Source organism: Suricata suricatta, chromosome 9 (assembly GCF_006229205.1).
Source record: "Suricata suricatta isolate VVHF042 chromosome 9, meerkat_22Aug2017_6uvM2_HiC, whole genome shotgun sequence".
Classification (NCBI taxonomy): Eukaryota; Metazoa; Chordata; class Mammalia; order Carnivora; family Herpestidae; genus Suricata; species Suricata suricatta.
The window spans coordinates 30,250,246-30,278,097 of NC_043708.1; the positions used below are offsets into that span (position 1 = coordinate 30,250,246).

The following is a 27,852-nucleotide window of genomic DNA, read 5'->3' on the forward strand; positions in this document are numbered from 1 at the left end:
ACCATCCCCAGAGGAGTCAGTTTCCCCTGTCCTCTTCCAACCAGATCACCAGGAGGCCACAATGACCACGGGTCTGTTTCTTTTGTGGTCCACAGGGTGCAAAGCCACATCAGCCCAGAAAGTGCTTTTCTATGCAGATGAAGAGCTAAAATCCCATCCTTGGCCTTTCTCAGTGTGGCGGCTTCCTTCAGCCTCGTGCCCTCAGTTCCCTCCGGTGGGGAAAATCTGGGTGGTCAGTTTTGCACGACTGCCAAGTGTTTTTGCTACCCCCACGAGCCCATGCCCTGGGACAAAGGCATTGCTCCTAAAGTCTCCCATTGCAACAAGCAAGATTGAAGGTGGCTCCCCTTTCCAACTCCAATCAGTCGCAGACGGGCACATGCCATTCACAGGGTTGATGAGCTCAGGTCTTTGCAGGAAGAAATAGTCATGCCCTTCTCCCACTTCCCTACCCAGAAGGAAACCACCAACACACATGGCTACCTCTCCCTGTCCTGGGAAAGACCTGGAAAGGCATTTGCTCCATTCTTTTTACCAGCTTACTCATTCCTGCTTGCAGGAAGGCCCGTTAGTGCATGTCGTCTAGTGGTATCACCATGCTCCACTTCTGTGACTTCCTGGAGCACCTGCACTGGGGGGCAGCAGGTGCTGGAATAAGCATTTGGCGCAGGGGCCAGGGTCTTGCCTCAGTCTCCTTGTGACCACCTGTGCAGGATGAGCCCAAGCACCTCACGCAGATCCTCTACAGGCCCAACTCTCCACCTGGACTTTTACAAACGGGAAATTCCCAAGGCCCAGATTCACATGCAATCATCCCCTGTCTGGGTTTTACCCAAGAGCCGGACATGGGGTCCTAGAGTGTCTGCACATGCAGTGAAATTGATACTTGTTCTGCATGCAGCTATCAGCTCTGTGTGTGTGTGTGTGTGTGTGTGTGTGTGTGTGTGTGTGTGTGTGTTATTGTCCTGAAGGTAAATGGCGGTGGAGCTCAGTGCCCTCCATGCTGGAAATTATGGTCGGCCTATCCCAGGGACCTATTCCTCATGTTAGTTGCTCCGCTAAACAGCACTCAGACAAATGCCTTAATTGAGGTTAGCCACATAATTTGTAGGGCCTAGTACAAAATGAATATGCAAGGCCCTTTGTCCAAAAGGCAGGAAAATAGTGCCATTAAAGACACTAAACTATAAAGTTTCACCCTCCCTTCCACAGCCTCTCTCTTGGCTTGCCATGGCGTTTTTACATTTTTCTACTTAACATTGTTCTAGGTAAAGAGGGAGTAACATTTTTCGTGTACTGTGAAAGCCCTCACAGCATCCATCACAAAAACTATACGCCAATGGGGCGTCGGGGACGCGCACATGCCGGCTTCACTGTCCCCCTGGACTTAACAAAACACAAGTTTAAAGATGGAGTGGCTAGGAAATCCCAGACAAGAGCTGCGCAGGTGGTAAGCCCGTGGAGCCAGGCGAGTCCTAGTGAAGAAAATCTGGATGTGCTGGGACAATTATCAAGGAGAATTGGGGAAGGGAAAGAATATTCAACCGGGGTTCCAAAGTAAGAGGGTCAGAGCAGACGTGGACATGCCTACTTTCATCGTCCTTTTTGGCATAATGCTGCCTACCTGGCAGCTCACGGCCTGAGCTGCCCAGGAACCAAAATTCTCGGGTCCCTGCCAGCTCTGTACATCCTCACTCCCATCCCTCAGAACATCTGTGAGCTCGGTCCCCACCACGGCACGAGCCTTACTTACCTCTGGTACTTCTAGGAGGAAACCCAGAATAAGAATGGAGGTTTCCAGCAGGGGACTTTTAGCTTACACCCAGGCTCCTTCCATCTTGTCTAGAACTCTCCTCGGACTGGCTTTAGAAGCAAACATTTGGATAGAGCATAAAACTCTACTCACCTTTCCTTCCTGAGTTACCCTGGCTCAAGGGCTTGTCGGTGACTGAACCTTGGGTAAAAGGGAAACAAAAACACAGACATTCAGATTGCATTGTGGTTGGTTTCTTTCAAAGAGCTGGCAAAGCCTGATGTTATGAGCATATGCTTATGTATATACGTGCATTGTATACATGTCTAGGGTCATTATATACAAAGCTAGTACATACATACATGTCAAGTGGGGTTTGTTTAACATCAATGTCACTCGTATCACAGTACTGGTGAGATGAACCATGATTTCCAGGCAATGTCCTTGACCAGATTTTTTACAAAACCCCACGTCTACACAACTCCCTGGTGACTGTTCCAATAACTGCCCCTCACCTCCACTCCCCATCTCCCCCCCCCCTTTCCCACCACCTTCATGTTCTGAGCCATAGCCACTCAGTAGGGCCAACTAAAAAGAAACCCCTCTTACTGCAAAGGCAATGATTCACATCCCTTGCTGGTTAGGGCAGGAAATCGGCGATTTTCCATCTGCATTAAGTAGAAAATTGTTGGCCCAATTGTACTGAATGGGCCAAAATAGTCTGAGGCATGGAAACAATTTTCTAGACGCGGCCTGTTCCTCAAGGAGGGGGTGGTATATGTGTTTGGCCAAACGCTTTGCTCGGCATACGCTAGCATGCCATGTGCACCCATCCCGCGGTCCTGAGCCTGTGGCACCTGTCTTCCCCATGGAGTCCACACCACGCAGGGCAGGACCAGCTCGCCCACAGAGGGTCGTGTGCAGAGGCCCCACCACCAAGAGTAACAAAGAATCCCGATTTTCTCACTCCATAGCATACCCCTTCTCCATATACTAGTTTTGTGAGAATTCAATTATATTCCCCCTGCGTGGCCTGTTTCTAGTGCATTTGTTTGCTTTAAGTGAAACTTTCCAGGTCATTTGCAAGGAGGGCTCATTCCTGCCCCGCCCCACACCAACCCCAATTAAGGTTTCCAGTTTCCATGTAAACCACAAATAAAGTAAACTTTCCATTCTGGCCAGCAAATCTTGGTTTCCTAATGTAGATACTCACTGCCCTTTCTTCCTGCTCCTTTTATAGAGCAGGGCCGGTCGAAAAAGGAGTACGTCTTATGAAAAAAGAAAATTGTTAGGATGTCAGGACTGCTAACCCTTGGAATGTCCCGAAGGTTTCAGAGTAATGTTTTATATTTTGCTTGCACTTAAGAGTTAAAAATAAGTAAATACATAAAATCTTATACACACAGATACGAAGAAATAGGAAGTGGCTGGTCGTCGGACAGGCTTTATTGAATGAGGACTGAGCCACACAGTGAATTAAGGGAGTGACTCCCAAGTCCCCCACGATCTGAATGGAAGTGGAAGGCGTGGAGCTTGCATAAATCCAAAATGCACAATCCTGAGAGGCTGATCTAAGAGCAAAATTTCCCTCTGCTTACAGAGTTGGAAGGAGAAAGGACTTAATTATGCGGTGGGCTCATGTAACGGGTCACTATGAAGCAGTGATTCCCTAACTTGTCTAGTCATCAAAAACACCTGAGGAACTTCGCGAACATGTGGACTCCAGGTCTCATTCCAGACCTACTGGATCAGACTCTACAAGGAGGAGCCTCGACACCCGGCTGTTTTTAACTCCCCAGGCACTGCTGATGAAAGTCAGAATTGAGGGCCACGGTCAGGAAAGTTTTCCATTACTCTACATTACATCTGGGGTGGGGGTGGGGGCTCAAAGATAGGGCATCACGCCACCACTCCCCTCTTGTGTGCTCATGACAGACATCACTAGTTGATCATTCAGCCCTTGATGCTGAACATACACTCTTGAAATCTATCTTAATAAAGTGCTCCCAAGGCCATTAGCAAGCAGAGCACCCAAGCTAAAAAAATGTATATGCCATTCTTTAGGGGTCACAGCCGATGCTTGGGAAGAGGGCATTGGACCAGAAACCTAAACTCAAAATAAAGAAATACATACACGTGGGCAACTACTGACCCCATTATCCAGCTGACTACAGAGCAGCGTGTTAGAGTAGAATCCTCTCCAGTCTGGAAGAGGGCTCATAACCACCACCCGTCTTCCACCTATTTTTCAAAGGCTCCCCCACGAGATGCAGGAGAGCAGCTAAGGGGTCTCTCTCCAGCTCTTGGCTTTCTTCCCGCCCCTCCCTACGGTACCTGAACATACAGGAGTTTTATTCTGCACAGAAGAGCCGCTGATGGGCTTCCCGTCTGGGGTGACGCACCAGCAGTACCCTGTGTACGTGTGGCACTGCACCTGTTTAGGGAAGTGAAGAGAGGAAGAGAACCATAAGTCTTGGGTCACCATATCAACAGTCATCTCCCACCCCTTCCAAGGCATTGCCACCATGGCAGACGACCTCCTTCCTCCTCTCCCCCTGCCCCTGTCCCCATTGTCTATTGCAAGTGGGTTAGTTGGCCAACAACACGGATTATGTGTCTTCCGTGTAACTCCCAGGCACAACCGCAGAAACCTACTTACTTCTTTCTTATGACTTTGAATGCTGAATATCCTATATCATACCTAAAGATATCCACCTCATTTGCCCTGCGATGGTTTTCACCAAGACCTGAGCATCCCCCCTCCCCAGCTGAGCACTGGTGTACACCCCCACCCAATCGTCAACAATTCTGATTGGTGACCCGATTTGGCAAGTGCAAGTTGGAATTTCACTGCTGCAGGCTGATAGGACCCTTCTTTAACAGGCATCAACAAGTAGTGAGCTCTTCTTCTTTTTCTAGCTTTTCCCAGCATCCGTTCATAGAGTCAGCCTGCCTACTGATTAGGTGGCATGTCACTAGCAGTTGCCCACTAGATGACGGGGTTAAGGTAAGAACAAAGCCACTCCCGCCTGCAGGTTCTAGTTGCTGTAACACTGGGCAGTCAGCCTTGAGCCTCCATAATCAGGTCCACCCTGTCTGGGAAGAGTAAATGAAAACGAGCCTTTTGCTTCATTCAGGGTGACTTTTCTCTCTCTTCCAACAGCTGTCACTCTGTCCATTTCCTCCCACCCAACCCCACCATCCTCTTTCCCATCTATTTCCCAACGTGGAGCTCCTCTACCCAAATCAGGGAATCACCCCTGCCCCCCTGCTGAAAACCACTTGGTGATTTGCCACTAGATTCAGGATAGAGATTAAGCTCATTTGTGTGGAGCTCAAGGTCCCCTGTGATCTGTCCCCTGCTTATCCCTGCAGTCTTGTTTTACACCCATGTCTCCACATACACCCTCCATTGGAACCACAGTGAGCCCTATGAAGCCAGCAAATACATCGTAGGATTTCATGATTCGGAACATTTGTCTGTACCGACTACTCAATGGTCCAGGATACATTCCCCAACCATCCCCACCCCCTCCTAATCCCTTTGTATTCCCACTCTCTTTATGATGCACCTGCTCTGCAAAGTGGTCCCAGACTCCTGCCTTCTCACCTCTGACCCTCTGTGTACCCTCAATCCTTAAATTAAGAGCCCTTAGCTCTCCACCAAGACTGTGACCTTCCTAAGGCAAGGGACTGCATACTGGTTATTTCTATCTTCCAAGCATTAAGAATAATGCCCGACATTTACTGCAGGCATTTGACAAATTGAATAAATGCTTGAATTATCATATTTCCCCAGTTCTTGGTCCCCATCAGTTCTAAAAAGGTAGCATCAATTCAAACAGTCCCACTACATGAAACGTAGATCTCAGTGACAGGATGGGTGCCAACTGCAAAGACATCAACATGTGAAAAAAAAGTGTCTCTTGGGTTCAAGGACATATTAGAATCAAGGATATCAAGGATAGACAGTAATAGCACATGCATTGACTGGTGACATATAGAGGGGTATACAGGTAAAAGAGATCCCATGGCCTGGGTGAAATCCAGAAATTATGAGAAAGGCAGAAAACTGCATATACAAAGCTTTTGCTCTTGTATATGTTCCAAAAACTGTAGTTTTCCTGAAAAGCAGTTGCTTTAGTACAGACCTACCCACAGAAATCAGGATAAGAACAAGATGGAGGACACCATGTTCCTACCAGTACGAAGACTGCGTATAAATGAGGTGTTCACCTTGACTGTCCATGTAGAGAAACTACATTTAATGCCTATACTCCAGTACCATATTCCACCCCCACTTGATCTCGTAGAGACATCCATAAACTCCGTGGCTGTGGGTGCTGCCCTAGATGCTCACCCCAGATCAGTATCTTGGGTTGAGTCAGTGCTACCTTCTGAGAAGGCTAATGATGGAATAGGAGAAATGCAGATAGACCTGGGTTTGAATCCTGGTCCAGTCAGTTATAAATAAAGCACGTTACTTAGCTCTTTGAGCCCCATTTATGAAACGGGGAGAATGACGCCAAACCTGGAGGGCTCTGGCTCTGGCAAAAGAAAACAGACAGTGTGAGTCTAGTGCCTGGCACGGGACATGGCTGGATACAAGGTGACTATGGCAATGATTGCTCTCAGCTGGGTCAGAGACACCTGGCAAGCTGGCCTCCTCCTCCAGGGCCAGAGCTCCCCTAGTAACCTCCAGAGGCTTGGGTGGGAAACCCTGCTGGAAACTTGGGAGTTTACCCCTCCAGCTTCTGTCAGCTTTGCAGGGGACAGTCCCTAGATGATTCCTTGCCAGTGGCAGCATTTTAATGGGGCCTGGCTGGCTGCTTTCTCCTCCCTGGCCAATAATCACCTGTGGAGAAACCAGTCCCCAGGGCTAGGCGTCCACACTGACTCACTCCCAGGCCCCATGGTTCCCATGGCCAAAGCCATCCTCCCTCTCCACGAGGATTCTGTCCCCAGAGTCCAACATAGGAGGTGGTTCCTCTGGCCCACTGCTGCCTGCTGGGGCTGGATGCTATGGACACACTGGCCATGGAGAACGGCTGGATAAAAGCCCCTTCCTCCGGGCCTTGCAGAGCCCCAGCCAGAGCTACTGAGGAATGAACTAAATGCATGAGTAGGAGGCTAAACCCAATGCTTTGTTTCAGGGGATATAATCTGACCTCTGGGCTAAGCAGGTCCCCAAGGCCACACGCTCACTGAGTGTGCCCATTGTATCCCTATAGGCATGTGGACGCTGCCTCCCAGCCCCCAGCCAAGCCCACAGGCCCAAACACAGACCTTTCTCCCCCAGGCCCCTCAGCACTTTCCTCAGACCAGGCTCCAAGGACTAGACTCTTGATTACAAAATCCTCAGGTTGGGAGGTGCTGCCAAGTCCTAGAGAACTGACTTGAACAAGGAATGGTTGTCACACTCCTCAGAGGCCTGGGGCAGACAACAGTGGGCCCACAGAGGACCTGAGTTAAGATCTCAGGCTGCAGAGCTCAGGAGGTGACCAGCAAGGTCATTTCCCTTTGCTAAAGGAACCCCAAGCTATTCACCCATGATTCTCAAAGGAGAGGTTGCTTGTAAATTGCCCTGGGGAGTTTTCAAGATGTCTTCTTGAAGACAAAGAAGTTACAGGGAGACCGAAAGCATGGGTCATGGAATCAGACAGTAGCCCAACTTAACTAACCAGCCCCACCACTGAAGTTAGCCACTTCTCTTTCCAACCCTCTGTGGCCTTGGTTAAGTTTCTTAATCAAACCAAGCCTCAGACTGCCCATGGCTACTTAAAAACCAGAGATCATTGTGCTTACCTCATGCAGGGGGTGTGAGGATTAAATTAGAAAATGTAAATAAAGCACTGAGCTCACAGGGTAAGTACCCAGGTAAGCTCAGCCATTTATTTTTATTACCATCGTGTTATTTTTCACCAAACTATCTCTACACTCAGAAAGGGCATAGCCAGATTCTCTGACAGAAACAAAAGAACATCCTAGTCTGACCAGTCCCCAGGGGAAGAGGCAGTCTAAACTCAGCAAAAAGTTTGAGAATGTTTAAGTGGGAGAAAGGGAAATTCTCTTTTCATGTAGGAACAGTTCAGTTAGTCTCAGAGGAGAGAAGTAAGACTTCCTGCAGAAAAGCAACCAGGATGTAAACTCTGTAGAATTGATGGTCTATGTACACATGACCGACATATAAACTCTACTTAGTGTGGCTTCCTCCCTTGAAAACTTATTTAACACTTTAAATTAATAGGTCATCCCCTTGTTCTACCTCCCCCACCCCAGCCTCAAATGAGTCAATTCTCATATTTAATTTATGGGAAAATCAGGGGCCAAGAGGAATTGCAAAGGTAAATAGCCACTTCTAGGATCTCACTGTGCAGTTCAAAATTTTTTTCTGTTTTTTTATTTATTTTTGAGAGACAGAGAGAGACAGCACAAGCAGGGGAGGGTCAGAGAGAGAGGGAGACACAGAATCTGAAACAGGCTCCAGGCTCTGAGCTAGTTGTCAGCACAGAGCCTGACGCAGGGCTCAAACCCACAAACCATGAGATTATGACCTGAGCCAAAGCTGGATGCTTAACCAACTAAGCCACCCGGGCGCCCCTCACTGTGCAGTTTTCAAAGGTCAAGGTTGTTCTAGGCCCAAAGGGATTGATAACAAACCATGGGATTTCCTCCTATTCCACTCTGGAGCATCCTGGGAAAGCTGATATATCAATTGATGGGTCTTCCCTCAGAGGAAAAAAGTACATCAACCCTAAGTGAGGTTACTCACTGCTTACCTATACCATTGGATATAACTGGCATACTTAATATAGGCTTTTATACACCAAGGATACTGTATATGAACCTCACAGTAAGCACAAACCCAAAACCTATAATTGATACACAAAAAATAAAGAAATCCAAACAGAACACCACAGAAACTCATCAATCACAAAGAAAGAGACCAAAAGAATAAGAAAGGAATAGAGAAAAATAAGAAAACAATTCACAAAATGTCAACAATTATGTTCCTATCAATAATTATTTTAAATGTAAATGGCCTAAATGCTCTAATCAGAAGACATAGAGTGGTGGAATGGGCTAAAAAAATACAAACTGGGGGTGTCTGGGTGGCTCAGTTGGTTAAGTGTCCAACTTCAGCTCAGGTCATGATCTCACAATTTGTGAGTTCGAGCCCCACATCGGGCTCTGTGCTGACAGCTCAGAGCCTGGAGCCTGCCTTGGATTCTGTGTCTCCCTCTCTCTCTGCCCCACCTCGGCTCATACTGCCTGTGTCTTTCTCAAAAATAAATAAACATTAAAAATTTTTAAAAAACAGAAAACTCATCTAAATGCTGCCTGTAAGAGATGACTCAGACCTAAAGACACATATAGACTGAAAGTGAGGGGAGAGAAAAATATTTACCATGCAAATAAAAGTGAAAAAAGAAGCCAGGGTCGCCATACTAATATGAGTCAAAATAGACTTTAAAACAAAGACTATAACAAGAGACAAAGAAGGGCATTACCTAATGATAAAGAATTTCATACAAGAAGATAGAACCATTACAAATATGTACACACCCAACACTGGAGCATCTAAATGCATAAAGCAAATATTAATGGGGATAAAGAGAGAATTTTATGGTAATATAATAATAGTAGGGGACATTAACCTCTCACTTGCATCAGTGGATAGATCATCCAGGTGGAAAATCACTAAAGGTACTCTAAAACAGTGTGTTTTTAGGTAAGCACATTTCATCTCTGACTCATACATTTAAATATTTTTGGCAAGAAGCCCTTTGCATAAACAGCCCACTGGTATATTTCAGGTCAACCTCTGTCCAAATTAAGACAAATGTGAAATTATTTTAAGCCTGTTAGTCTTCAACATTAGCCCAACTCCTGGACATCTGGAAGAACCTGGGAGGCTAGCACTCGCAACAAATGCATTTGAGTCGCTGATGAGTACACAGGAGCAGCACAGACAGCAACTCACAGGACAAAGCAGATAGGGGACCGAAGGCAAGGACAGCAGTGAGAAAAAGAAAGGAGACTAACAGACTATACATATAGACAACCATCACCCACGACTGCCATGTCCAACATGGAAAACACCACTTGGACTTTCCAGTGGCTTCTCACTCACCACCGATGATCTATGCATGATCTCACTGGGGCGTCAAGGTCACCCTGTGTGCCAGTCCTTCATAGGAGAGGCACACAAAGCAGAAGCTATTTGTTCAAACGTCACAGCTAGTTCTTAACAGCACAAGAATCTGGATCCCTGACTCCCGACTGTCATAAAATTTCAGAATTGAAATTTTTACAAAGGAGGAAATGGGTCCAGAGACAGAGAGGTGGTGTGATTGCAGCACCTAGTCCCCACAGCTGGAAGCCCCCAGACCTAGAAGGGAGAAGGAGAAAGACATGGCTCCTCGCACTAGCATCTGAGGGAAACTGACAGGGTCTCTCTGTGCCTTGTCATTCCCTGGCATATGGAACTCTTTGGAGGGGAGAGGAGAGCGAGATGGGGTACATATTCGAATCAAGGAGGCGGCTGGAAGAGTCTCTTGCTCCAGCCTCAGTGAGAGGCTGTTTCTGGAGTGGCTTCCGTGACAGCATGGCGGCCTCTGCTGCGCCCCCTTGGCTGGGCTGCTTTCCTCCGGCTGTTCTTGGGGGGCTTCTGATAGGAGTGGGACCTCACATCCCAGAGCAGCTCCTCAGCTGTTGGACTTTGCTGCCCTTGGTACCAAGAGCCCCCAGCTTCCCTAGGCCTTGCACACGTGCACCTGCCTCTCTGATACAGTCATGAATTCCACTAATGTTCTCTGGGGTGTGACTAGGAATTATTGTGGATGGAGGAGTTCTCTCGCCAAATAATTTTGGAAATATTGGGTTAAGTAAAATTAAAAGACTTCTTGACTGCACAACTTCTCCAAGTCTTAAGTCAAACGAGGATGATTTCACTCTAAGAGGAAGATGCTGTTGGCAGCAATTCCTAAACGTATTTAACTGGAAGACCCTCCCTTAATTTTGAGCGGGGAGCATTTCGGGGCACTAGTATTCTCTGAAACATGCTTTCAGAACAAGGCAATGTGATGAGGTGCAAGGCCTTGCTGTGTTTCCTTGCTTTTCCCAGTCCAACTTTCTTCCAGCCTGGAATCAGGTTCTCATTTTAGCTCAATCTCCCTGAAATGATTTCCCTCAGGCAACTCCCCCACCCCAGCCCCACCATCTTTTCTTGCAACCCTTTCCCTAGTTCTGTATCTGTGAAGAAATCCATCTTAAGTTGCCACTGACCTTCACTGACAGCTGGGATCCCCTCCAAGGCACAGCCCCTTCCCACCCCGTGGCTTCATTTCCCCCCTTTCTTTGTGCCTCTTTTGTGAAATAGAAAATGTGAGCCATATGCAAAGGGACAGGCTTGATCCAGCATTCTTAGTAGCAACTCCCAAACTTGTCATGAAATGACTACTATCGTGGATTTGAACATTTCCCAGCAGAAAAAAATGAAACTCAAAGCAGAAGGCATGAGGATATTTGTCTGACTCTTTTGGCAGGGGGAGTACGAGACCTTTTGTTTTTTCTCTCATATCTGTCAGTCAGTCGCTCCAAATCAGTTAGCAGGTTCTCTGGATTAAGTGAATGCACAGTGAAAGTTAAGCATCTTGCTATTGGTCCAACCGATAACTTTGTTTCAGGGCAGGATTTCCAACTGCCCCACTTTTCTTGTGTCCACAGTCTCTTTAGGACCTCTGAGACACTGTGTTCCTCCATGGGAGCCAGGGGCCCTGGCTGGAGTGAATCCCCAGGCCATCTGAGACCACCCTTGTTCCCCTAGAACGTCTCTCTCCCTCCATCAAAAGCTGCAGAACATTGTTTACTGGGTGTGCATTAGATCACCTGGATGACTTCTGAAAAAAGCTGGCTGGGCCCCACCCACAGAGTTTCTGGATTCCTGAGGTCTGGGACCAGCTGGAGAATCTGCATTTCTAATCAATTCCTAGGTGTTCTTGCTGCTGGTCCAGGAACCACAGTTCAAGAGTCGTTGCTTTAAAGGAAACTTCTCCTACCCCACCCTTCCAGGCATGTATCATTAAGCACTCAAGAAACAAGTACTTTTCTAGGTGGGAATGGGGGAAACAAGGAGCCAGCCCTATGGCCATACTTCTCTCCAAAGTTTTTATGTTCCAGTTGTTTGGACGACATGTGGTCTTTTAATTCATGGATCTAGTGATTGCAGCATTAAACTGTCTGGGTGATTTCACACATGGAAGAGAGTTTGATTGCAGTGAGAAGAAAGAGGGAAGTGGGAAGGGATGGTGTAATTCTTTCAGTCTGGCTAGCATGAGCTGTTTTTTCCTCAGTTTGGAAAAGCTTATCCCACAAGTGTCCCCCCTCCTCTTTTGTCGGGTTTGGCTCAGAAGGAACAAGATGCAGAAGGAGAAACATGGCTTTGGAGTCAGTATGTCCTGGGTTTAAATACCAATCTCTGTCCAAAGCTGTGTGACTCTGGCCAAGTCACTTAAGTTCTCTGGGCCTATCTGTGATACAGGGCTAAAGGCTCCCACCTTGAAGGTTATTAAGAAGACAACGGAGACAAGATATATAAAGCATCTAATATGGTGGAGGGAACAAAATCACGCATGACAATGGAATCATTACAACCAATCCCTCAGAAATACAAGCAATTATCAGGGAATATATGAAAAATTAAGAGAGAGCACCCAAATAGATAAAATGGCGTAGGGAGTAGGATTTCTACTCAGCACAGCTGATTTCGTCCTTTCCCCCTTCCCTTTGCAGGGAGGGTGGGGTCATAGCTTCAAGGTTCTGCTCTTCTTTTTGGCTGCAAACATGATCTCTTACCTTATGCCAGGTTAGGGAAGACAGTATGTTGGGGAATGAGGGATTTTCCTTTTCGAGTATTGACCTCATCCTCCCAAGTTTAATGCAGGGGAATGCAGGGAAGGAAGATAACCTTTCACTTTCAATTACTCCTAAATACGGAAGTCCTTGTGGATGTTTTTTAGCTGTTGTTGGTGTAACAGAGAAGCCAGCATGATATTTTTTAGAAGTTGGTGTGTTTAGAATGAGAGACAGAGTCATTCATTGCTAGGCTATTTATGTCCACATCTGAAATACTGTGTTCAGTTTGGGGAAGGACACTCTGTAAGAGGGACCTTGGCAAACTGAATTCCGAGGAAAGAGAGACATAAATCCCTGTTATATAGGAATGACTGATAGAAATAAGGATTTCTGCCAAGGCAAAAAGAAATGTTTGTTGGCTAAAAGAGAGACTTTCACAAGGACATAATAGTGTCTGTCTTCAAATCTTTCTGTGCAAAGTGAGATTGCTGTGGGTTCAGCAAGTCCTATGGCTAGAGCGGGGGTCATCTCCAGTCAATGTAGAGAAGGACTTTCCAAATAAATTATCCCGAAAAGCATTATGTGTGTTGTCTTTGGTGGCAGGTAATAAGCTTCCTGTCTCTGGTGGCAATCAAGCAGAAGGTAGATGACTGGGTCTTGAGCCCTGGATTGAGACAGGGTAGGGAGAGGAAGGAGAAAATGAACCAGATACCTCTGGGGTTTTCTTTGACCCAAAAGTTCTGTGACTTGACAACCTTGCTCTAAATTGATTTTACACTGCATAGGAGGATGGTGAAAATCTATAAACTAGTACCTAATTAGCAGTTAAGACTACTCCAAGTGTATGATAAATGTTTTTTTGTATTTTTCAAAAAGTTTAAATACCATCCCCTCAGCATACACATAAGGGATATTTTAAAAACCCGAATGTTGTAGCTTCAGGGATCTAGAGAACTTTATTTTCTCTGTCCCCTCTGCTTAAACACCAACCACGTCACCTCTTGTTTACTCACTTTTATTTCCATTTGGGGGGAAATATCAAAGATGGTTTCTTTTTTTAATTTTTTATTTCAGCATAGTTGACTCGCATATACTCTCTTATTGAAAAAAGAAAATACCTAATAATAAAGCCCCACAGGTATAGGAGCTTTATTCAGATGGGGGCAGGGCAAGATGGGACAGGACAGAGGCAGGAAGAGGGCAGGACAAAGGTGGTCTGCTGGAGTGGGCCTCTTCCTTGCTACCACATCTGACTTCACTTTTAATAAAACTCTTTGGCCTTCAAATCTCCCTCTTGTGTTCTTATGACCATTCCTTACTTTGATGGAAAAAAAAAAATACCACCTCTTTAATTTTGTAGAAAAGCTTAGTTGACTGACCTGCCGGTCACCTCCTGGCTTGTAGTGTGCACCCACAGTGGAGTGGCAATGGCCCCAGATGGGTATGTGTTAATGGTCCTGCCTGGAAGGTTCCTGAATAAGTGTTTGCTGTAGGCCAATTTGTGCCTCCGCACCCGGCCCCCCCAATTGAACATTACCTAGTGTCTTACCAAAGCAAAAGGTGTGAAGGTCGCCTCCCAGAGGCCATCAGCTGAACCTCTCTCCCAGGGCAGTAGCACTCTCTCCCCTCACCAACAGCACCCCTGCTGGGAGCGCCTTCGGTCCCCAGGACTCTCACTGAGTCAGACATTGCATTTGTAGATTGCTCTCCTTCTAAAGGCTTCTGCCCTATTTTGAGTCAGAATGTGAGTCACTATATACTTTACTCAGTATCCTGGGTCAGCTCTGTGGCACTCACTCATCAGTAAAAATCTACTGGGGTCCACGAAGGTTTGAAGATGGTTCTCTGTATCGCTTTGGTCATCCCTTTCCCCCCATCTGTTGGTTCTTCCCAGCTGCAAACCAAACATGTCTGGCTCCTTTGAGTGTTCCTCATGTGACATAATTTCCCCACCATACCCACCTGAGTTCCTCTCCTAGGTATGCTGCAATTAGGCAGCATCACTTTAAAAGATGGCTATGTCCTTTAGAGAGGCAGTAGAGAGCAGTGGTTAGGACCAAGACCGCTGACATCAGACTGTTTGGGTCTGAATCCTGACCCTACACTTGCAAGCTGTGTGACCCTGGGCAAGCGTACAGGTTCTGGGTGCTCCTAGCTGGGCATCTGAGCTCCCCGTGGCCCTGATGAGTCCGTCCCTCCATTAGTCTCCGTGGAAACAAACAGAGCAAGAGGGGGCGTACTTGGGAGGAAGGGAAGGATGGAGGCCTGCTTCTCTCTCCTTCCTGCCGCCTGTGGGAAAAGTGAGGCTCAGAGGTGAGGGGGGCTTCTACCACCCTCTCTGCTTCTCTAAGTGCCTGGACTTAAGCTATGAAGCGGTCTGGATATTCCTTTTGAGTGCTCCCTCCTCCCCACCCTCACATGACAGAACTGTGCTTCCTGAAGTCACCTCTGCAGGCCTGAGTTGTGTGACTAGCTTGCAAAGCAAATGACGCCAGCCAATCTGGGAGAGGATGCTAGGTGGCCATTCAGCATGGAAGAGGAGGTCGGGCAGGCAGGTCATCACAGAACACAGTGGATACAGTGTTTGAGCAGAAAGCAGGCTCCATCCACCCACACCGCCCGCACTCCTCTGTACCTCGTGGGTGATTCTGGGGATACTGGTTCTCTCACTGAGAAGAGAGAGCGGCGGGTCCCGCCACGTATGAGCGAGTAGGTGGACCACTTGCTAGACAAGTCCTTCCTGCACATGGAAAGATCAGGCTCATCGTTCACAAAACTAAGAATTCACTTTCACAGACCCCATGGGAACAGGACATGTCCTTAGGGGATGACAGAGTTCTGGCATCACAGCGGGAAGGCGGCTGTACACCCCTGTGAATGTTAAAAGCCACCGAATTGTACACTTGAAGGGATAAATTGTACAGAACATGAATTATATCTCAAGAAAGCTGTTACTTTAAAGAACAAAACCAGGGGGCCAGCTCATGGGTCACAGTCTGCCCACTTCTGAGATAGCTCAACTACTTCTCCCATTTTACAGCCAAGCAAACTGATACCTAATGAGGAAGAAAACTAACATTCGCTTAAGAGCAACTATGTGCTAAACAGTGGGCATTTTCATGTAAATGTTCATAGGCAGTATCTGGCTGTTTGGAACAAAAGCCATGCAATGAAAACCAAACATAAAGCAAGGAATAAGATGCCCTTGGCACAGGAGATGTTCAAATTATAACAATAATAATATGTTTATTGAGTATTTATCACCCCCCCAAAAAAAAGCAACAACTTAACTTACAGTGGGTCTAGTTACCATTATGCCATTTATACATAAAGGATGGGCTTGATTTTTTAACAGCATAACAGCTTTATAAAAAAGAAAAGAAAAATTGGCATTGTACACGCTCTAGAAGGCTTAGGAAGCCTAGAGCAAGCCACCATCCACTGTAACATACAGCACTGGCTTTGTTTGGGGACTTCCAGAGGTGCCATTTAGGGCTAGAGAAGCTCAGAACACTCGAGCTTACAGAAGCCGCAGGGTTCCAGAACTTTACCTAGAGAGGCCTCTGCACCGAGCAGAGACCCACATGGTCGCTCTAGGTACGACAGTTCCACATTAAGACAAAAAGACATAGCTCCTAGTGTCAACAACGGAAGGACAAACCCTTCCCCCATGTCAATGCTTAGCACTCCAGCCTGCCAGTGCCCAATCTGCCAGGGGTGCCAGGGCATCGGTCCCTTCCATCCTTGCTGGGAATCTGGAAGAAGCCCACCCAGATGGTAAACCTGGGTGTTTCCAGGGCAATTGCATCACACAGTTCAGGCCTGCAGGGATGACTTCAGGAGTGGTAGTTCTACACGATGGGGGTGGGGGGGGGGGAGGAGAAGCCAAGAAAGAACATTCACACCTGCTTCGTAGCTTGGCCTGGGCACTTAGGAAATAAGCTGTAGTTCCCTAAGTGTTAGGAAGTCTAACAGTAAGAACTCTGGAAATGCTGACAAGGGGAGCACAGAACTTTTTATTTGAACTTCCAACTTTAGAAAAAAGCATCATTGAAAAGAAATTACAGCTCCCCAGATCCCTAAAGGCCAAAAAAAAAAAAAAGGGACACCAGGAAATAAAAAAGCATGTATACGTGTGTATTCATGTGGGGAGCAGTGATTAGAACAGTGAAAAGGAGGAAAGAGTTAGTGCCAGATAAAGCTTCATCAAGGAAGACTGTTTCTGGAACATTGAATCAAAGATGGGAAACAGAAAATATTTTTTCATGTAAAGATAACATTACAGGGGTGTTGGGGCGGGTCAGTGGGTTAGGCATCTGACTCTTGATTTCGGCTCTGGTCATGATCTCACTGTTCATGAGACTGAGCCCTGCATCAGGCTCTGTGCTGACAATGTGGAGCCTACTGGGATATTCATTCTCTCTCTCTCTCTCTATCCCTATCCCTCTTTAAATAAATAAAAACTTTAAAAAAAGAAATAACATTATAAATGGTGTTTTATATTCCATAATATTCTTAGAACTACAATCCATCTACACACAAAAAATGTAAATGGCTTGGTAATGTATTTGGTAACAACCACAAATCAACCACATTGTGCTCAACACTATGGAAGGCAATTTGGTGGTGTCTATCAGATGCCTTAAAAAGTGCATGTCCTTCGGGGGCACCTGGGTGGCTCAGTGAGTTAATTGTTTGAGTTCGGCTCACGTCATGATCTCACAGTTCGTCAGCTCAAGCCCCGTGTCAGGCTCTGTGCTGACAGCTCAGAGCCTGAAGCCTGCTTTGGATTCTGTGTCTCCTCTCTCTGCCCCTTCTCTGCTTATTCTCTGTCTCTCTCTGTCTCTGTCTCTCTCTTTCTCTCTGGAAATTGAATCCCTGAATTTCCAGGATTCATAGTGTAGTCATACAATGGAATACAATGCAGCCATTAAAAATGAGGTAGAGAGGAGGTGTCCAAGATGGTGGTATAGGAAGAACTTGAACTCACCATGACCTCGTGTCATGCCACATATGGATCTATAGCTGCAAATGGATCATTTTTCTCTGAAAAAGATTTGAAAACTAGATGAACTGCTTCTCAACAACAAAGGATAAAAGAATCATTTCAAGCGGACCTGGCTGGCTCAGTTGGTTGAGCGTGCGACTTCAGCTCAGTCATGATCTCATGGTTTGTGAGTTTGAGCCCTGTGTCAGCTCTCTGCTGATAGTATGGAGCCCACTTCAGATCCTCTGTCCCTCTCTTTCTCTCTGCACCTCCCCTGCTTGCATACTCGCTCAAAAATAAACATTGAAAAAAAAAAAAAACCAACAACAAGAACCATATCAAAATGGGTTGGAGAGGCAGAGACACAGGCAAACACAATAGGGAAGGCTCTCACCAGTCCAGCATTTCTCTGAGAACCCTGGGATTTACAGCAGAGAGATGAGCCCCCCACGAAATGCCTGTCTTAGAAAACCAAGGGGCTGACATTCAAGGCACCCAAAATGCTATAGGAAACTGAGATTCCCCTTTTAAGAGTCCCACATGCAGTCTCATGCCAAGGATCCAGTGCAAAAGCAATTTGCATAGCGCCTGGACTGTATGCAAAGGAGACACTTGCTGGTCCAGGGCATCTGCTGAAGGGCCAGGAGACAGTTGGCGTGCTCCTGTGCTAGCAGATGCTCTTCGGGCACACTTGTCCTACCCTGCTAGTATAGGCAGGGCTATGCAGCACAGCACCTCCCCCTCCTGCACTGTCCCAATGCCTTGTTGAAGCCAGAGAGCCCAGGTGGGTTCCACGCTGCCCTGCTCTCTGGCCAGGGTGGACATACACTAATGGTCATGGCAGTCTCTCGCTCCTTTTCTAATGTTGACAGCACAGGTGGTGGTGACACCCTCCCATGCCCTGACTGGGGCTGGTGAGTTAAACGGCTATGGCTTTCTCCAGCCCCCAACCAGGGGCCCGCATGCCCAGTGCGAACAAGGCCCTTCCAGCCGCATGGCTGGCGCCCTCAGGTGCACACAGTTGAGGCATTATCCTCCTCCATTTCTGAAGTCAGAGAGAGTGCCCTGCCCCCTTCGCTCTCCAGCTGCCTGGCTAAAACCAGTGCACACAAACCACACAGGGGGTGCCTCTTGTTCGCCTGGCCCCGGCGGCCCAGGGGGCTGGCTTTCCTGAGCTCCCAGGGACTATAACAGACAGTTATAAATTTGAAGACAGTTCTTGGCAGGCCAACACCTTGTCCAGGACTGCACAGACTGCAGCCTGAAACACATACCCAGTCTTCCCGGGAAAAAGGCTTATTTACTTATTCCGGAGCTTCAGCCTGAGGGACAAGCTTTGGGTTTCCCATATATCTAGAGGCTACTAAGGCACTCCTAGGGAACATAGGCAGGGAGACATCGTTCTTGTGAAACCCTCGGGCTTGCTACAGCTTGAGGAGACCTCCCAGAAGGGAGTTTGTACACTCACCTGGAGCCCCAGTTTTTGCAACTGCCAACCAGGGAACACCTCCAGATATCCTGACCTGGAGGCTGGAAGGGGTTATGACTGCAGCCCCACAAAACCACACACACACACACACACACACACACACACACACACGTATGTGTGTTCTTTAAAAGCTGCTGCCTGAGGGTCTGGCTTCCAGTCAGCCTGAAACTTGGTGCTAAATGAGATTCTTTCCCTCATAACACTGACAGGTCTTGGCATACCCTCAACAACGGGGGCATACCAGGAATAAATCAGGCTATTTAGATCATCACAAAGGTTTAAGAGACAACCAAGAACTCGGGCAAAGTTGAACTATCAGGTTCATAATTTTCACAAGGCCACTGCTTCAAGCCACTGGGAGAGGTGGCTGTTTTGCTTAACGCATTGAAACAAACACAGAGAGTCAACCAAAATGAGGAAACAGAAATATATTTCAAATGAAAGAACAAGACAAAACCTCAGAAAAAGACCTCTGTAATGATACAGAGCTAAGTACTGAAATTGATAAGGAATTCAAATGATCACAAAGATGCTCTCTGACATTGGGAGAAGAATGGAGGAACCCAGTGAGAACTTCAACAAAGAAAGAAAATATTTTTAAAGTCCCAAACAGAAGTCACAGTGCTAAAGAATACAAAAACTGAGCTGGAAAATACACTACAGGGGTTCAACAGCAGGCTGGATGAAGCAGAAGAATGGATCAGCAAGTTGGAAGACAAAGCATTGAAACTCATCCAGACAGAGCAGCAAAAAAAAAAAAAAAAAAGAATTTTAAAAATGAAGATGAGTCCACACAATGCTATTTGACAATGAGCATGGCATAACCTATAGACTTACTGAATCACTTTGTTGTACACCTGAAACTAATGTAACATTGTGTGTTAACTGACTTCAATTAAAAAATGACAAAAGTAATTAGTCAAACGAAGAGAAACTATTGACCTTTCTCTCCATCTCTAGCTATATCTTTTTTTTCTTTCTTCCCCTGAATATATCTCTTATAAACTATTTTCCAAGCTCACATTGACTCCCTTACTCTGCAAAGTTTACTCTCAACACTGGTCATTTAGGTTGATACCTAGTAGCTAGACTTGTAACATAATCCTGCTGTTCACATTGACTGGATCAAAGGTGGATACCTTTCTCAAATTGAACCTCAAAAACGATCTTCCTTAAGTGTTTGAACTTCCGATTTGGAAACATGAAGGCTTGAGGTTTGCTGAAATTGAAGTTTTTTGTACATTAGAGCCAATACCTCTTTTTTTCCCCTGATATTCTGATTATTTCTTCAAAAGCTTTTGAAAATATATAAACTAACTTAGCATTTTTGAAATATTGAAAATGGAATTCCTTTCCCATGAACTTAGTACTTCAGCTGTCATACTAAAACTTGACTGTTACTTCTATTTTGTGAGCAAAATAAAAATTGCTTTGGATGTGGGTAAAAAAAAAAAATGAGGATGCTTTAGAGACATACGGGACAACATCAAGCAGGATCACACTCACATTAGAGGGGTCCCAGAAGGAGAAGAGAAAAAGAAGGGCTGTAAACCTATTTGCTGACAACGCTTTGACCTGGGGTAGAAAAAAAGAGACATCCAGGTCCAGGAAGCCCAGAGAGTTCCAAATGAAAGGAACCCAAAGAGATACACGCCAAGGCACATTATAATTAAAATGTCAAACACTAAAGAGAGAATCTTGAAAGCAGCAAAAGAAAAGCAACTTGTTATACACAAAGGAAACCCCACAAGGCTATAAGCCGATTTTTCAGCAACTTCCAGCCACAAATGCTCTACCTGGCAAGGTTAGCATTCAGAAGTGAATAAGAGACAAAGTCTTTCAGGTAAACAAAAGCTAAAAGAATTCATCACCGCTAAGCCAGCATTATAAGACATGTTAAAGAAACTTCTTTAAACTGAAAGTAAATGGCACTAATTAACAACAACAAAAAAAATGCAAAAGTAAAAATCTCACTAGAAAAGGTAAATATATAGTAAAGGTAGTGGATAAATCACCAATAAAGCTAGTATGAAGGTTAAAAGGCAAAAGTAGTAGAATTAACTAAAACGACATTACTTATAAGATATACAAAGTGAAAAGAGGTAAAATGTAATGTCAAAAATGTAAAATCTTGGGGGAGGGGGTAGTAAAAATATGGAATTTTGGAATGTATTCACATTCAAGTTGCTATCAGCCTAAAATAGACTGTTAGATACAAAAATAGCCAAAAAACAATGAACAAAATGGCAATAATTACATACTCATCAATAAGTACTTTAAATGTAAATGAACTAAATTCTCCAATCAAAAGACATAGAATGGTTGAATGGATTTAAAAAACACACAACAACAATAACAACAAGACCCATCTATATGCTGCCTACATACAAGAGACTCACTTCAGAAGTAAGGACACACACACACACACACACACACACACACACACTAAAAGTGAAGGGATGGAAATATACCTTCCATGCAAATGGAAACCAAGAGAAAGCTGGTGTAGCAATACTTAGATCCAACAAAAGACTTTAAAATAAACATTGAAATAAAAATTTTAAAAAAGGCACAACATAATGATAAAGAGATTAATCTAGCAAAAAGATACAACATTTATAAATATTTTTGTACCAAACATAAAGCACCAATATATATAAAGCAAATATTTACTGACATAAAGAGGGAAATAAACAGCAATAAAAGAACAGCAGCTTACATCAATGGATAGATCATCTAGGCAGAAAATTAATAAGGAAACAATGGTCCTAAATGACACATTAGACCGTATGAACTTAATAGATATATACATAAGTCCATCCAAAAGCAGCAGAATACACATTCTTCTCAAGTGCACATAGAACATTCCACAGGATAAATCATATGGTAGTCCACAAAACAAATCTCAATAAATTGAAGAAAATTAATATCATTCAAGCATCTTTTCTGACTACAATGGAATAAAACTAAGAATATATTACAAGAGGAAAACTGTAAAAACCACAAATACTTGGAGATTAAACAATATGCTACTGAACAACTACCAGGTCACAGGAAAAATCAAAGAAGTAAAAAAAAAAACCTAGACACAAATTAAAATAGAAAAACAACATAGCAAAATCTATGGATGTAGTTATAATGGTTCTAAGAGGGAATTCAAAACAACACAGGTCTACCTAAAGGAACAAGAAAAATCTCAAATGAGTAATCTAACTTTACACCTGAAGGCACTAGAAAAAGAAGAACAAATGAAGCCCAAAGGTAGTAAAAGAAGTTTAGGGCAGAAATAAATAGAACAGAGAATAAAAAGATAATAGAAAAGATCAGTGAAACTAAGAACTGGTTCTTTGAAAAAATAAATAATATTGACAAACCTTCAGCTAGACTCACCAAGAAAAAAAGAGAAAGAACTCAAGTAAATAAAATAAAAAATAAAAGAGAAGCTACAACAGATACCATTGAAATACAAAGGATTCTAAGAGATTACTATAAACAACTGCATACCAGCAAATTTGACAAACTAAAAGAAAGGCATAAATTCCTAAAAACATACTATCTTCTAAAACTGAATCAAGAAGAAATAGATCACTAGTAAGGATACTGAATCAGTAAGCAAAATCCTCCCAACAAGGAAAAGTCCAGGACCAGATGGCTTCACTGGAAAACTCTACTAAACATTCAAAGAAGATTTAATACCTATTCTTCTTTAACTCTTCCAACAAGATGAAGAGGGAACACACCCAAACTCATTTTACAAGGCCAGCATCACTGTGATACCAAAACCAAACAAGAATAAAAACAACAGAAGAAAAGTAAAGGCCAATATCCCTGAAGAATATAGATAAAAGTCCTCAACAAAATATCAGGAAACCAAATCCAACAATACATTAAAGGATCATACACCATGATCAGGACTTATTCCAGGGATGCAAGGATAGTTTGATATCCACAAGTCAATCAAAGTGATACAGCACATTAACAAAATAAAAGATAAAAATGATATGATCATGTCAGTAGATACAGAAAAGGTATTAGACAAAATTCAACATCCATGTATGCTTAAAAATTCTCAACAAAGTGGATATGGAGTGAATGTAACTCCACACAATAAAGGCCATATAAGACAAACTCAATGCTAATTGAGACTAATCTCAATAATGAAAAGCTGAAAGCTTTTCCTCTAACATCAGAAGCAAGACAAGGAGCCTTATCTTCCCCACTTCTATTCAATATAGCATTGGAAATCATAAACACAATAATTACACAAGGAAAAGAAATAAAGACCATCTAAATAAAAAAAAGAAGTAAAACTTTCCATATTTGCAGATGACATAACATTATATATAGAAAACCTTAAGGCTTCCACCAAAAAGCTGTTAGAATAAATAAGTTCTGTAAAGTTGAAGGATACAAGATTAATAGACAAAAATGTTGTGTTTCTATGCACTAATAACAAAATGTTAGAAAGAGAAATCAAGAAAACAATCTTATTTATAATTGCATCAAAAAGAATACATATTTACAAATAAGTTTAACTAAGGAGGTGAAAGACCTATACACTGAAAACTGTAAGACATTAAAGAAAGAAATTGAGAAAGACACAAATACACACAAAGATATTTTGTGCTCATGGAATATAAGAATTAATATTGTTAAATGTCCACACTACCCAAATTAATCTACAGATCCAATGCAATCCCTTTCAAAATTCCAATGGCATTTTTCACAGAACTAGAACAAATAACTACAAAATTTGTATGGAACCTAAAAGTCCATGAATAGCCAAAGTATTCTTATGAAAGAACAAAGTCAGAGGTATCATGCTCCCAGATTTCAAACTATACTACAAAACTATAATAACCAAAACAGTATGGTATTGGCATTCAAACAGACACATAAGCCAATGGGCCAGAATCAAGAGCCCAAAAATTAACCGATGCCTATATGGTCAATTAATATATGACAAAGAAGGCAAGAATATAAGAGGAAAGGACAGTCTCTTCAATAAATAGTATTGGGAAAACTGAACAGCCACATGCAAAAGAATGAAACTGGACCACTATTTTATATCATATACCAAAATAAATTCAAAATGGGTTGAAACTTGCATGTAAGACTTGAAACCATAAAACTCCTAGAAAAAAACATAAGCAATAAATTCCTTGACATAAGTCTTAGCAATGTTTCATTTTGGGTTTTTTTGTTTGTTTTTGTTTTTTATTTTGTTTTGGATCTGACCTCAAAGGCAAGAGAAACAAAAGCAAAAATAGACAAATGGGACTATATCAAACTAAAAAGCTTCTGCACAAAGAAGGAAACCATCAACCAAATGAAAAGGCAACCTATGTATTCAATAGCAGGTTAATATCCAAATATATTTTTTAAATTCATACATTTTAACAAAAAACACAATCCAGTTCAAAAATGGACAGAGGATTTGAATAGACATGTTTACAGAGAAGACATACAGATGGCCAACAGGCACATGAAAAGGCACTAATTTGTCAGGAAAATGAAAATCAAAACCACATTGAGATATTATCCAGAATGGCTCATATACAAAAGATAAAAAATAACAAGCATTGGCAAAAAGGTGGAGGAAGGGGAACCTTCATGCTCTATTGGTGGGAATGTATGTTGCTACACCACCAAAAGTATGGAGGTTCCTAAAAAAAATTAAAAATAAAACTACCATATAATCCAATAATTCTACCTCTGGGTATTATCTAAAGAAAATGAAGCTACTAATTCAAAAAGATATAAGCACCCCTATGTTCACTGCAGCATTATTTACAATAGCCAAGATATGAAGACAATCTAAGGGTCCAACAATAGATGAATGGATGAAGAAAATATGGTGTGCGTGCATGCGCGCGCGCGCACACACACACACACACACACACACACACACACACACATATGCAATGGAATACTACTAAGCCATAAAAAAGAAAAATTTTGCCATTTGTGACAACATGGATGAACCTTGAGAGTATTATGCTAAGTGAAGTAAGTTAGACAGTGAAAGACAAATACTGCATGATTTCACTTATATGTAGACTCTAAAAAACAAAACAAAATAAATCCCAGATATAGAGAACAGACTGGTGGTTCCCAGAGGGTAGAGGGGTTGGCAGGTGTGAAATGGATCAAGGGAACATTAAGTACAAACTTCCAGTTATAAAATAAATAAGTCATGAGAATGTAATGTAGAGCATAAGGAATATAATCAATAATACTATATTAAATTTGCATGGTGACAATGGTAACTAGATTTAGGGAGATGATCACAGTGTGTACAAAAGTTGAATCATGATGTTGTACACCTGAAACTAATATAATATCATAATGGTATGCCAATTATACTTCAAAAACATTTTTAACATTATGTAGATTCATATGTAATTAACCCAGACATAATTCCACCATGTGATTAGTCTAAGAAAATGTTATCCAAAGATATATATTATATCATTTTTGTCCTAAATAATGATAATTATGCACAAAGGAAAAGAACTGGAGGGTTAGAAACTCAGTTGTTGCCCTTTCCTGGAGATGAGATCATTGGCTTTACTCTTTTACTTTATGTCCTTCTGTGTGATCAGAACTCTTCTCTTACAAAGTTAAGTAAACCTTTTCTATTTAGAACAAAATGAAAATATTTCTATTTTAAAGTATTTGATTGATGAAGTTCCTAACATACCTACATACACCCACTACGTAAAATGGGCCTCTGTAACACATCATTTTACTAGCTGCAAAATATGGCAGCTATGAATTGCATATGAATTATGTCTAATTTGTTTATGTAATCCTCTATTATTGGATTTTTAGATTGCTTCCAAATGTTTGCTACTATAAGCAGAGCTTAAAAAAAAATCCTTGTGGGTAAGTATTTGCACAGATTTTTAATGATCTCCTTAGAATAAATTCCTAGAAGTAGAAGAATAGGCACAAGAGATGGGCACAGCCAAGCACTTTTGACCCATACTGCAAAATTATCCCACAAAATTCCAATGCCAGTTTACTTTCCAAACTTTAAAGTGGGGATAGTATTTTTTCTTTAGTAACTCTCAATGGTTAATAGTATTCAAGCCTGAATATTACTATCTCTTCTCTAATTTTTGCCAACTTGCTAAGCGAAATGGCATTATTTTTTTAAATTTGTATTTATTTAATTACTAAGGAAAGTGACAGGATTCATATTCATTCATTGGCTAGTTGCTACTACTGTGTGGCTGCTGGTTGGTTATCTCTTGCCTGCTTTTCTACTAGGATCTCCTTCGTCCTGGCTGGTAAGAATTCTTTGTGTGTTAGCTGTTTGTCATTAAGGCAAATGTCATATGTGTTTTAGTGTTGGCTAAGGTTTTATGTTCAGAAATTTTTAATTGATATTTATTTTCTCAACAATAAAATGTGCTCAGATTTCCGAATTACTGACTTATAAATGGGCGTTTGAAATGTACCCAGTGGTACATGTATGGCCTTGTATACTAGCTACTTTATTACTGGTTCTCACACGTTTTCCGCACATAAGCTCCTTGAAGGCACAAGGCGTGACATTTTTACACGCTCCGTGCTAACCAGCACACGGTGCATGTTTGGGATGCAAATGTTTGAGGGACTCCAATACGATTGAGACGAGAAATCAGTGTGTCTGGGACTTGCTTTGCAGCCATCCAGTTTGGGAAGTGAGATGAAACTGGGGCAGAGATGAAACAGAATCAACCACATGCTGATTATGGTGACGCTGGGGGACACATACATGGAGTTCATTGTACTACTATTTCTTTTTGTATATTTGGAGATCTCCATAATCAAAAGGATTTCTTCGTTTTTCTCTCTCTTTCTTTTTTATTTTTTTCTTTACCGATTGATCACCAGCATCACAGTGGGGACTTCTGGAATAACAATGGTGATGAAAATGAATTACATACGCATCAAGGCCACTTTTATAGCATAAAAAAGTCAAAAGCACAGGCCTGGAAATTAGGTAGGCCTGGGTACAAATCCTTTCTAGTGCAGTGACCTTGAACCAGTTATTCAACCTCTTTGAAATTTAGTTTTCCTTTATAAGGAAGGGTATTAGTAACTACCTCAAAGGGCTCCAGTGAAGATTAATGGGTGTAAAACTCAGTGCCTGGCACCAAGTAACACTCAGTTGAGTAGATCGTGATTACTCAGTGATGCACACGCTTGACAAACTCCAGCCAACATTTCCTGGTGGTGCTAATCCAATCCCCTTGCACTTCGGGCCGGGCTTTCAGTTAATCAGTTTGGGCACCAGACAATTGCTTGGCAGAGGACTTGGCAGAACAGATGTCAGGAATTATGTTCCTGACACCCAGAAGAGAAAACAGATAAGGCCACAGGAAAGGACACAGCGCTTAACTCCCAGCCTTACTCAGCAGGCCACCAGAGAGCCTTAACTCCACATTCCAATGATGCCATCAAAAACAAGAGTGATGAAGTCCTCCCAACAGCAGGTCACCCAAAACCTGACCAAACGCTATCATCACCTGGGGAGCTTAAAATGTTTGAGCCCCACTCCCAGCGTTTGAGGTGGAGACTAGGTATCAAGGTTCTTAAAAGGCACGTGTGACCTAATGTGCACCACCCTGCTGTGTTAAGTAGGCAGGGGTGAGGGGTGGGGGGACGCTGGAAGGGGGACACAAAGAAGACAGGGAAAACAAAGAAGAGAACAGAGACCGCGCATCCCACATGAACCCCATTAAAACCAAGCAGCTCATGTGGTCCCAAGCTGTG

The 27,852-nt window shown here is 43.3% G+C and overlaps 1 protein-coding gene across 5 annotated transcripts in view; it reads right to left on the reverse strand.

The window, feature by feature from the left end:
* Positions 1-27,852, reverse strand: part of SMOC1 (SPARC related modular calcium binding 1) — a 153,986-nt gene that overhangs the window by 51,011 nt on the left and 75,123 nt on the right. For all 5 annotated transcript variants that reach the window (XM_029952492.1, XM_029952495.1, XM_029952494.1 and 2 more), the window contains exons 4-5: positions 4,088-4,187; positions 1,907-1,954 (exon numbers count right to left, since the gene is read on the reverse strand). In XM_029952492.1, the coding sequence (XP_029808352.1) occupies positions 1,907-1,954; positions 4,088-4,187 (148 nt within the window). The remainder of the gene's footprint in view (positions 1-1,906; positions 1,955-4,087; positions 4,188-27,852) is intronic.